Source organism: Pollachius pollachius (assembly GCF_949987615.1).
Source record: "Pollachius pollachius genome assembly, chromosome: 4".
Classification (NCBI taxonomy): Eukaryota; Metazoa; Chordata; class Actinopteri; order Gadiformes; family Gadidae; genus Pollachius; species Pollachius pollachius.
Genome location: NC_136937.1, coordinates 28,642,883 through 28,655,382, shown reverse-complemented (window position 1 = coordinate 28,655,382; position 12,500 = coordinate 28,642,883). Strand labels below are relative to the sequence as shown.

At 52.7% G+C, this 12,500-nt stretch overlaps 1 protein-coding gene across 4 annotated transcripts in view; it reads right to left on the bottom strand.

Annotated features, from left to right (window-relative positions):
* The window catches only part of agap1 (ArfGAP with GTPase domain, ankyrin repeat and PH domain 1), a 134,355-nt gene that overhangs the window by 9,424 nt on the left and 112,431 nt on the right, over nt 1–12,500 (bottom strand). For all 4 annotated transcript variants that reach the window (XR_013811799.1, XR_013811800.1, XM_079734727.1 and 1 more), the window contains exons 15-16: nt 10,554–10,644; nt 9,727–9,949 (exon numbers count right to left, since the gene is read on the bottom strand). Coding sequence is in view for 2 of the 4 variants with exons in the window: in XM_079734727.1 (XP_079590853.1) it covers nt 9,727–9,949; nt 10,554–10,644 (314 nt within the window). In the remaining 2 variants the exon portion in view is untranslated. The remainder of the gene's footprint in view (nt 1–9,726; nt 9,950–10,553; nt 10,645–12,500) is intronic.

The following is a 12,500-nucleotide window of genomic DNA, read 5'->3' as shown; positions in this document are numbered from 1 at the left end:
GTAGAGAGAGAGAGAGAGAGAGAGAGAGAGAGAGAGAGAGAGAGAGAGAGAAGACAAAGACAGATATATTGAAAGAAAAGGGTGAGAGAGATACAGAATAGGGGGTGAGGGAGGGAGGAGGAATAAGAAGAGATGAAAATAAGAGAAACCGTAAAAGCGGAAACTGTAAAATTAATGTTTCCGTGTCCCATATTGATCCTGCAGTCGTGTACAGTGGCAGTCCTACCTCATGTATGGTCCTCTATTCTACACTACTGTCATACAAGTCATATTCTATACGTTTACATATTTGATATGTTGTGGTTCAAAGGATCTGTTTAACGTGTCGCTGCTTTTCGGATGTAGGACAACAATTGCAGTGGCAATTTCCTTGAACATGACCCTTCTGAAGAGAGCGGGCGAGCGAGCAAGAGAGAGAGAGAGAGAGAGAGAGAGAGAGAGAGAGAGACAAGCGAGAGGGAGAGAGAAAAAGAAAAAGAGAGAGAGAGGGGAGAGCGAGAGCGAGAGATAGAGAAGGAGAGTCAGCGAGAGTTAGAGAGAAGGAGAAAGGTCCTGTTTCTAGGGTACCCATTGACATTTTCCTCCAGATGAACCTGGATGCAGATGAGTGGGTCCCCTCATGGACCAGGACCCTGGTAATGGAGGTGTGTAGCTGACCAGCCCCCAGGGAGATTGGGGGGGGGGGGGGGGGGGGGGGGGGGGGGGGGGGTGGGGCAGATAGCCAGCAGGGAGGAGGAGGAGGAGGGAATGCAACTCCGGAAGGAGCATTTAGTGAAACATTATCATTATCAGAACACAAAGGTCAAAAACAATGGAAACCGCTTTTGGAAAGTCTGAGATGTGGTCTGCTTTGATTTACCCCCCCCCCCGCCCCCCTCCACACACACACACACACACACACACACACACACACACACACACACACACACACACACACACACACACACACACACACACACACACACACAGTCTACTACTGGGCTGAAGACGAACAACATCGTCCTATTGGGACAACTGCCCAGCATAAATGAATATGTGAGCGTCTCTCAAAGCACAGCCACACTTAACATGGCGGGTCAAAGTTCAACGGAATAACATGGGATTCAGGTTTTTACGAGCGTGTACGGGGCTGCGGTTCCCCCAGGAAAGCTGCCGGTGCACACAATCTGTCCCTTGCCTCTGATTACAAGTTTCACGTTTTAATTGATCGTGAACCTTATGAATACAACGGGCCCTGAGCTGTGGGCCAGTCCATTATTGTAAGACACAGGGGGATTCCTGTACACCTATTTTCCGGTTTACGCTTTAACCCGGAACAGCTATTGCCGAAGGAAATGGGTTGATCAAGTGATTTGTGTGACACTTATTCAAGTGTGTATAACTTTGACATTTAATATCTTCATACAATATTCAAATCTTTCGGCCTGAGCTGGACTTCTTCTTATTAATAGAAGGAAAGTATCACGAAACGCAACAAAACTTGGCAAAGCCAACGTTTGGCCGAGAGAGATTTCGATAACAAACGGCAACTAAAAAGTCAACAACTCAATTTCCCTGCAAAACGCTCGATAAATACTTTATTTTCCAGCGTTTCATTAAAACTGTGCACATTTGTTCCGCATGCAGGCACCGGTGTTCACATTAATTTAAACGAGTGAGAAAATGCCTTCCTAACAAGACGCCGACCCTTCGGTTCGACGCTACATTCGAAGCCGTCGTCGAGGGAACGAATTCTCTTATTCATGCGGCATTAAGCGTGTTCCGACCGCGATGCGGCTCGCGAGAGTCAAGTATGCGCTTAAATAACCAAAAAAACAGCTAATGCGGATCATCCAGCGCGCACACTCTCGCGCTCTCTCCTTTCCCATCGTTTCGTACTTGTTAACACGCTAAAAAAAGAAAAAAAAATGCACTGTGTCACTTTTCTTTTCCCGCCAATGTGGAACAGCTTCCAGGATGTTCACCAGCCGCCGCGGCCCGCCGTGAACCAGATCAGTCCGAACGCATTACGGCCTGCGAGAGGGCCTCTCTTGGGCCGAGCTTGTCTTTTGGGGCCCTTTTTTCTATTTATTTGGTGAGCAATTTGTAGCAATGAGCCAATTAGCCAGAGGGGTAACACACACACACAGGCATAAACATACACACACAGGCATAGACACAAACGCACGCACACACACATACACACAGACACACACACACACACACACACACACACACACACACACACACACACACACACACACACACAAGCCTCAGTGCACGGATTCATTTGTGCTCCAGGGAAGGCATTGACCTCCTGGGGAGAAGCTAGGGACAGATAGCATCGTGTGTGTGTGTGTGTGTGTTGTGGGAGGGTCTTTATTTAGTTATTCATTATTAAAACAGGAGCGGGCGGGGGGGGGGGGGGGGGGGGAACGAGGGGCGGCTGGGGTAATCTGATGAGTCAGGCATAAAGAATGTGCATTTAGTTTGTGCTTCTGACCCGCTCCCCCCCCCCTCTCTCCCCGGCTGCATTAGCATAGCCGCGGCCGCCGCCATGACAGACCACGAGCGGGCCGCTGTGATTGGCTCGTGTCGGCCGGCTGAATGTCAATAGTAAATTGGAGGGCTTGTTAGTGGACTCGGAGGAGGAGGGGGCTCTGTGCGTGTGTGTGTGTGCGTGCGTGCGTGCGTGCGTGCGTGCGTGCGTGCGTGCGTGCGTGCGTGCGTGTGTGTGTGTGTGTGTGTGTGTGTGTGTGTGTGTGGGGGGGCAGTCATGTACAAGATAATGTCTGTTAGGACTAATTTAATCAACCCCCCCCGCCCTTTACAGATGAATTAGAATGTAGAGGCCAATTATTTTCCTAACGTTTACGCTGTTTCTCCCTGTCAGAGAGGAACAGCGTGGAGCTGCACTGAGAGTGTGTGTGTGTGTGTGTTTTAGAATGTGTGTGTGTATGAGGTTGAGAGTGTGTCTGAGAAGGAGAGTGTGTGTTTGTGTGTGTTTTAGGATGCGTGTGTGTGTTTTACAATATGTGTGCGTGTGTGTTTTAGAATTTGTGTGTGTGTATGAGTGAGGGTGCCTGTGTGTTTTGAATATGTGTATGTGTTTTAAATGCAGGCCCCATGAGTCGTGGGATGAGGAGGAGAGGGATTAGTTAGTTAACCCACAATAACACAGTGAACTGCGGTGGTCTGGACACACACACACACACACACCACAACCCAGTGTCCGTTCCACACAACACAAACATAGCTGTTGAGCATGTTGCCATTAGTTTGCACTCAAACGTTACAACGGACCACCCCTCCACACAACACACATGAATACAGCCCTCCCAAGTTGTCCACACACACACACACACACACACACACACAAACACACAGCTTACTTACACACACACACAACTTACACATAAACACACACACAACACACATGAATACAGCCCTCCCAAGTTGTCCACACACACCCACCCACCCACCCACCCACCCACACACACACACTAAACCCTGCTGCCCGGACCGGGCGAGGTCTGTGACGAGGTGAACCCAGCGCGCCTGGCGTCTGATTAATACGACCGAGCCTTAACTTTAAATAGCTCCTGCGGCGCCATCCATTACTAACGCCGGCTCGCCGTGGATCTGCCACCCAGGGGCCCTGGGCGCGCACGGACACACGGCCCCGTCTGAGGCGGAGCCCCGGTGGTGAATGTGTGTTGTGATCAGAGAACGCGGGGGGGAGATCTGAGCGATAGGGGCAGGCAGGGGGACCCCACAACCCCTTCTGTTCCATGTGTCTCTGGGGGGTAATTATATTGTCATCTCTCCCCCCCCCCCCCCACACCTCACCACCACCACGTTCTTAACCCCGCGTCCCCCCGTCCCGGGCCCCTAGACCTGGCTCCCAGGAGCCCAATTCCACCGGCGTGGTTCTGGGGGGGGGCGGGTGGCCCCTGGCACACCTGCACCCCGGCAGCAGATTAAAACCCCCGCAGTCTAATTTTAAAACTGTTAGCGCTGGCCTTTTATTAGACGGGGGGCTGCAGGGGGGTCAGAACAAGACTAATCTGTTCCCATAAAGGAGTCTCTCTCGCTCTCCCTAACCCCATCTCTCCCTCTCCCTTGATCTCTCTCTCCCTCCATCTCTCCCTCCGTCTCTCTCTCTCTCTCCCTCCGTCTCTCTCTCCCTCCATCTCTCCCTCCGTCTCTCTCTCCCACCGTCTCTCTCTCTCTCTCTCTCTCTCCCTCCATCTCTCTCTCCCTCCATCTCTCCGTCCGTCCGTCTCTCTCTCTCTCTCCCTCCGTCTCTCTCTCCCTCCGTCTCTCTCTCCCTCCATCTCTCCCTCCGTCTCTCTCTCTCTCTCCCTCCGTCTCTCTCTCCCTCCATCTCTCCCTCCGTCTCTCTCTCTCTCTCCCTCCGTCTCTCTCTCCCACCGTCTCTCTCTCTCTCCCTCCGTCTCTCTCTCCCACCGTCTCTCTCTCTCTCTCTCTCTCTCTGCTGGCCATGGCGTGGGTGAAGAGGCCGGCGGGCCACCGCCAAGCGCAGGCTTGGGACAGGGGGCCCATCCCTCTGCTGTCCCTTTATGCAGGGGCCCCGGCTGTTTGCTGCTGCTGTTGTTCAGACCTGGGCGACGCTCCCATTTAAGCGGCGCTCTGGTCAGACACGGGCACGTCGTCGGGTTTCCACGGAAACAATTGAACACTACGTTAGCTTTGCGGGATAACGCGCGACAACCCCCCCCCCCTCCCAAAAGAGTCCGGACCCCTGGGTACCGCTGGGGTGTCTGTCAGCGGGAGCATCGGAGCAGCATTCCTCTCAGGACTTTCCACCCCTACTCCACCCCGCTGCCGTGGCAACGCGCCCCCGTCAACGGGTTGTCGGCGGCGATCCGCAGAGCCCCGGCGGACTTCGGCGTGGCGCGCCCCGCCCCCTTCCCCCTCCGGTCCGGGAGGCCGGAGCCTAGGAGGCGGGATTAGATTGGCCGCGGCGGCTGTCCCTTCCTGTCCTCTAAAGCGGCGTGTCAAAGCGTGTGCGCGCCACGCCGAGGCCCCTGGGTGCTGGTGTCGGCGAGACGTAATTAAAACAATGAGCCGCCGCGACCAACGCTGTGAGGACCACCAGCAAAGACCCCCCCGCCCCCCGAGGAGAGGGGAGAGGAGAGGAGGGGGGAGGGGGGGGGCCAGAGTTAGCAGGCCCCTAAGCACAGGGGCCGCAGCCGTGTGCCAGGCGAGGTGCTGACTGCGGGCCCCGGGCGGGCGAGGGGTTAATGGGAGCGTTTAGAGGGCGCTTCAGTCTTTTTTTTTTTTTTTTTAATTCTCTCCGCAGAACCGGCGCGGCGCAAACGAGCGGACAGGCCCTGCGGCGCGGCGGCGGCGCTGGCTGTGTCCGTGTGATCCTCGCCTGGCCGCGGAGCCTCCCAGGGCCCCGGCCCCCCACCGGGGGGCCGATCAGAGCGGGTCGGACTCTTTTAGAGGAGATGCCAAAAAAGGTGCAAGATGGAGGGCCCGCAGCCAAGAGCTAGACCTTAACTATTCAGAATGGGTGTGTGTGTGTGTGTGTGTGTGTGTGTGTGTATACACACACACACACATTCCAACCTTTGGACTGCTTGCCACAAAGAGAGAGATGGAGAGGGAGAGAGAAAGTGTGAGAGAGAGAGAGAGAGAGAAAGCGAGGGGGAGACGGAGGAGAGAGAGAGAGAGAGAGAGAGAGAGAGAGAGAGAGAGAGAGAGAGAGAGAGAGAGAGAAAGAAAGCGAGGGGGAGACGGAGGAGAGAGAGAGAGAGAGAGAGAGAGAGAGAGAGAGAGAGAGAGAAAGCGAGGGGGAGACGGAGGAGAGAGAGAGAGAGAGAGAGAGAGAGAGAGAGAGAGAGAGAGAGAGAAGAGAGAGAGAGAGAGAAAGAAAGCGAGGGGGAGACGGAGGAGAGAGAGAGAGAGAGAGAGAGAGAGAGAGAGAGAGAGAGAGAGAGAGAGAGAGAGCGAGCGAGCAAGAGAGCAAGAGAGCGAGGGAGTGAGAGAGAGGACACACAGATGACGGCAACAGTTTGAGACAGAGCGGGCCGGCCGTGTCACATATCTCATCAGATGGGCTTCTCACCAGACCTAATCCCTCCCAGTGCTGTGAGTCAGGAGCCTGGGCTGGGGGGTGGATGAGAGGGCGGAGACACAGGAAGGGATAATGGAGGTGTTTTGTTCTGACTGCCATGCTTATGTTCCCCCCCCCAACCCCCCATCTCCTCTCGGCCCGCTTCTCAATCCTCCCCTCCGTCTCCCTCCCTTTCTCCAATCCCTCCCCCCCTCCCTTCCTCCCCCCCCCCCCCCCTCCCTCCCACCGACTCCTCCTCCTCTCCTCCCCTCCTCCAAACAGGACCTAATTGGGAGGAGAGAGTGTAAGAGGCGAGGGAGGGAGGGAGGGGGTTCAGACCTTGACAGGCAGGAGGTCACTCTAATTGCTGCCGGCCATATTTAACATTAAGATAATCAGGCCATTAATTACCTTTTGGATCATTAAATCAGCCACTTGCAAAATGAAATTTCGGCCTCTATTACTCACTTGAGGGAGCACGGCGGGGACGGCGCGCGTTCATTCATCAGACGCCGCCTGCTCCCAGGCTCTGGACAAAGAACTGCCCTTTTCCCCCCACTCATCCCTCCTCTCCCTGGCTCTTCAAACCCCTTATCCCCTAACTCATCCCTCCTCTCCCTGGCTCTTCAAACCCCTTATCCCCTAACTCATCCCTCCTCTCCCTGGCTCTTCAAACCCCTTATCCCCTAACTCATCCCTCCACTCCCTGGCTCTTCAAACCCCTTATCCCCTAACTCATCCCTCCTCTCCCTGGCTCTTCAAACCCCTTATCCCCTAACTCATCCCTCCTCTCCCTGGCTCTTCAAACCCCTTATCCCCTAACTCATCCCTCCTCTCCCTGGCTCTTCAAACCCCTTATCCCCTAACTCATCCCTCCTCTCCCTGGCTCTTCAAACCCCTTATCCCCTAACTCATCCCTCCTCTCCCTGGCTCTTCAAACCCCTTATCCCCTAACTCATCCCTCCTCTCCCTGGCTCTTCAAACCCCTTATCCCCTAACTCATCCCTCCTCTCCCTGGCTCTTCAAACCCCTTATCCCCTAACTCATCCCTCCTCTCCCTGGCTCTTCAAACCCCTTATCCCCTAACTCATCCCTCCTCTCCCTGGCTCTTCAAACCCCTTATCCCCTTACTCATCCCTCCTCTCCCTGGCTCTTCAAACCCCTTATCCCCTAACTCATCCCTCCACTCCCTGGCTATTCCTTCCCTTTCCCCTCTAACTCCTCTCCCTGGCTCTTCCTTCCCTTTCCCCCCTCACTCCCTCGCACAGGCCTGGACCCAATTACGCATCACTCACCCACATGTCAAGCGGACCCCCAAATGGGCGGACGTTTAATCAGCGGGCCATTAGGCGCTCGGGGAGGTGTAGTGGCTGTATCGAACGCAGAGCAGCAGGAGGTATAAACTTTGACGGTTTGCAGTCTTCTATTGACTTGGTGGCTGTTCGGGATCCTGGAAGTTATAAGCGTTGCGTGAACGTACGCCGAGGGAGAGCCAGTGTGGATTAAAAACTCCTTAATAAACTGCATGCGTGTCCGTTTGAACTCAATAATGTCCCGTCATCCAAAAAGTCAGGATGGATTTAAGCATTTAATGTTGCACAGCTTGCTTCCTTCGGAAATGAAAAAACGTAACTAACGGATGTAATCGACCACTTAAGAGAGCGGCTATAAAAAAAGAAAGACCTCTGTATCATTACACAGCCAGGACTTATTGCTGTGTGTGTGTGTGTGTGTGTGTGTGTGTGTGTGTGTGTGTGTGTGTGTGTATGTGTGTGCGTGTGTGTGTGTGTGTCAGTGTGTGTGTGTGTGTGTGTGTGTGTGTGTGTGTGAGATAGTGAAGAAAAGCAAAGAAGCGAGGCATTTAAATAAAATTAGCTTTTTATGAAGCAGGAGTTAAGAGCTTCATTGTCGAATGTATCCAAAGCAAAATAATATGTTTTTCACTCTCAAGTACAGCCAAGTGGTGCTGTACTTGAGAGTGAAAAACATCGTTTTTTTTGGAGCATATTAAAACCAACTTGCTCATTCCCAAAACATGACATTTAAAAATGTCTGTCATGTTTGCTGTGAGAACAGGCTACTGTTGCAAGGGTTGAGGCAAGTTTTCCACTTAACAAAGGTACAACTTAAAAAAAACAAAAAAACAAACAGGCCAGAACTCTTCAACACAATCGCATTGCTAACCTATTGAACTGAAACAGCAAGCACGTGTGTTCTGAAGTGACCGTTGACAAAGAGGCACCGAAACAAATGAAACGACACTAACACTAACAAACGATACTAGCATTGACGCATGCCATGTTCAAACCGTTGATCCAGCATCGAATGTACAGCAGCGGCCCTCGGAAGCAAACGCAAATCAGGGATGTCTTCTGGGCAGAAACGCTAATGCTATGGTTGAAAAACAAGAAGAGGAGTTTCAGATCGATTCCTTCTTTAAGGGATGGCCTGCTAAGTACTATTGACAAGATATGTTGATGTGAGGGGGAGGACTGAGAGGGAGGGAGGGAGAGAGAGAGCGAGGTAGGGAGAGGGAGGGAGAGAGAGAGCGAGGTAGGGAGAGAGCGAGAGAGAGAGCGAGCGCAAGAGAGAGACAGGGAGAGAGAGATGCTGGGTTAATTGAGATAATATTGACCTCTTTCTCTAACCTCCTCCCCTCCCGGGAGGGGGGGGGGGGCGGGCAGGAGGGGAGTACATGGTGGCTTCCTAAATACATAAATAAATAGCTACAACGCCAACAATAAATGCATTAGCGTTAGCCTGACTGAGTGAGCATCCCATCGATATTCAATGATTGGTGTGTCATTGTGTGTGTGTGTGTGTGTGTGTGTGTGCATGTGTGCATGCATTTGTTGCATACTTGAAAAGCATACCAGGATGGCCGTTTTAACTGCGATTTGTAATTACGTTTGTGTTCAATAAAGTATAAGTGGTTTATGTTGATGAATAAGAATGTATTGTGTGTGTGTGTGTGTGTGTAAATAATAAAGGATCGTGTGGACTGATGTGAAGGAGGGCAGAACTGGAAGTCAATGCAGACAGCAGTCAGCTCTAATCTGTTACAAAGGCAGCACACACACACACACACACGGTCAGACACTGATGGTCAGGGGGGTCTGTGTCCACTGTAACCACCATGAAGTATAAGAAGGAAGACATACAGCATCTCCATAACACCACTCTACATCGTCACCCCACCAGGTTACGTTTTTCATCCGGTCGGCAACAAAACAGCGTTTGACTAGCGGCAATACAATCGTTCTGTTTTGTGAAAAAACAAATTACACGGCACTCTCAATCTCCCGCGTTGCTCTCAATCTCACCGGCTAACACTGTCTGGCCCCTATCTGCAGGTCATGGTAGTGCAGATGCCCTCAACCACTCAAAACTAGAGCTCAGTAACGCCAAGACTGTCATTACTACTCCCACTACAATAAACGGGACTAATCGACTTAAAAGAGGCGCCTTAATAATACGTTTACTATTCAGAACTACGAACAGATTGACGCTTTTGCTACCGCCACCTAAACCGGACCTCTGTGCCCTCAACAGACAGGCGACTGCAGCAGAACAGCAACACAACCACGCGTCAGCAAGGTACCCCAAGGCTCCGCAGCAGCCGAGAGAACGGCCGCGAGGAGAGAAGCGTGGCGCCCGCTTACCGCGTGGCGTCTGGCGTGGGTTTGTGGCGCCCCTGGGCGTTGGCCTCCCACACGCTGTTGGCCAGCTCGTTGCCGATGGCCGACAGCACCTTGATGAGCTCCAGGGGCCACTCGTCCAGGTCCAGGGAGCGCACGCGGGACAGGTGGGTGCCCAGGTTCCGGTGGATCCCCGAGCACTCGATGCAGATCAGGGAGCCCAGGTTGAGGCTGGCCCAGTCGGGGTCTGAGACGCAATGCGCGCGCACGCACACGCACACACACACACACACACACACACATATGGACACACACACACGCACACACACGTATGGACACACACACCACACAAAAGGGACACAAGGACACAAAAAATCAACGCTAAATTCCAAACTCTGTTCACCAATCCAAGTGGAAGTCACCATCAGTGTGAAAACGATCAGGCTCTTGAAACATTGGCTTCCCTAGAAATCCTGATAGCACATACATCCTACAGAAAATGACAAATGACTAGCTAGGCCCTAGTTATAGCCGCCATCATGTACACGCTAAAGATGATACACAATTACCGGCTAGGCCCTAGTTATCCTGCTAGCATGTTCATGCTAAAGAGATACACAATTACCGGCTAGGCCCTAGTTATTCTGCTAGCATGTTCATACCGCAGAGATGAACAACATTATGAGCTAGGCCCAAGTAATCCTGCGAGCGCGTACATGCTTCAGAGATATACAATCTCACTAGCTTGGCCCCGGCACTCCTGCTAGCATTGACATCAAAGGGAGTGTCTCCCGCGGCGTGGCTAACGCTAAGGTCTGACTCTAAGGCATAATGCTGTTGTCGGCACTCACTCTGCGCTTCACAGTCTGCACAGCGAGAGTTCCCACGCAGGCTACGGACCGACTGAAGGGCCATGGCCTCCGTCTGGCTGGTCTGACGAGACTGTGGAGGAGCACACACACACACATTAATTATTAATAATGATAACAGTGTTTCCCATACACCCTACCTGGTCTGTGGGAAACACTGGATAACTACAATATAATAACATAAATACAACATAATAATATTCAATGGATTATGGTTCGGAGTAATCGGGTAGTGCACACACGATTAATAATAAGGCTATTATTATCAATAAAAAATAACAATTACTATTATGTCAAATACACGTCAAGTAATAATCGAAACGAGGCTGCAGAGGACACACCAATAACACGTGATTGTAACACACTGGAAATTAAATCAGACCCCCTGCTCTGCACACACGAGCCAATGCTCACTCCCTCACTGGCATCTCGACGGCATTCCAACTTGAATCTTTAACCCCACCCTCACGCCTGGTACAAACTAAACAACAGGGCTGAAAACAAATGGAATATCCACGGAGGGAGGTTGGCCGGGAAATAAGTGCGTGGTTGAGGACGGTGGTGGTGGTGGAGAAAGGAGGTGGTAGAGGGAGAAGGAGGTGGTGTTGGAGGAAGGCGGTGGTGGAGGAAGGCGGTGTTGGAGGAAGGCGGTGGTGGAGGGAGAAGGAGGTGGTGGTGGAGGAAGGCGGTGGTAGAGGGAGAAGGAGGTGGTGGTGGAGGAAGGAGGTGGTGGTGGAGGAGGAAGGAGGTGGTAGAGGGAGAAGGAGGTGGTGTTGGAGGAAGGAGGTGGTAGAGGGAGAAGGAGGTGGTGTTGGAGGAAGGCGGTGGTGGAGGAAGGCGGTGGTGGACGAGGGAGGTGATGTTGGAGGAAGGAGCTGGTGGTGGAGGAAGAAGGAGATATTGGTGGAAGAAGGAGGTGGTGGCGGTGGAGGAAGGAGGTGATGGAAGGTTGTGGTGATGGAGGAAGGTGGAGGTGGAGGAGGAAGGAGGCGGCGGTGGTGGAGGAGGAATGAGGAGCTGGTGGTGGAGGAATGAGATATTGGTGGAAGAAGGAGGTGGTGGTGGAAGGAGGAGTTGTTGGGGTAAGGAGGTGGTGGAGGAGGAGGAAGGCGCTGGTGGTGGAGGAGGAAGGAGATATTGGTGGAGGAATGAGGAGGTGGTGGAGGGAGGAGACGGTGGTGGAGAAAAGAGGTGGTGGAGGAGCAAGGAGGTGGTGGTGGTGGAGGCAGGAGAGGGTGGTAGGTGGCAGTGGGGTGGGGGGATAAAGGCCACTCCAGATGGCGGTTGGACTGGCCGCCCGGGGGCGTCAACACAAGCGAGACCACCGCCCCCCCCCCCCTACACTTGGAGCGGAGCGGCTTTCTGCATGCGCAGGCGGAAAATGGCAACCGCGGCGGCGGCGGCGACCGGGTGTCGCCCTACAGTAATTGCCTTTTGTAATTACGCCCCAAACACGTGTGCGCATTTGTGTTTTTTGCGTTTGTTGCATAAACGCCCGCTCTTGTGGCTCTGAAAGCCGCGCCCCATAACACACACACACACATACACACACACACGCATACACGCGCGCACACACACACACACAGACAGAATGTGGTTCACACTAGTTCATGTGAATGGTGGATAGACTGATATGGATGGGCTAGTTTCTATATGAAGGGCATCGTGCCCAGTCTACCTCACTAATGACCAGAGAGTGACTTGTACTGATATTCTCCGCTGATTCACAGCTCGCAACTTATTCTTTCACTCTCTGCTTAGATTTGAGGATGAGTAGAGACTTGCTCTTCCGACACACCAGCATCACTTAGTCTCTCTCTCTCTCACACACTCAGACAGACTCTTACACACACATAGACTCTTAAACACACACACACACACACACACATACAGACTCTTACACTCACACACACACACACACACACACAC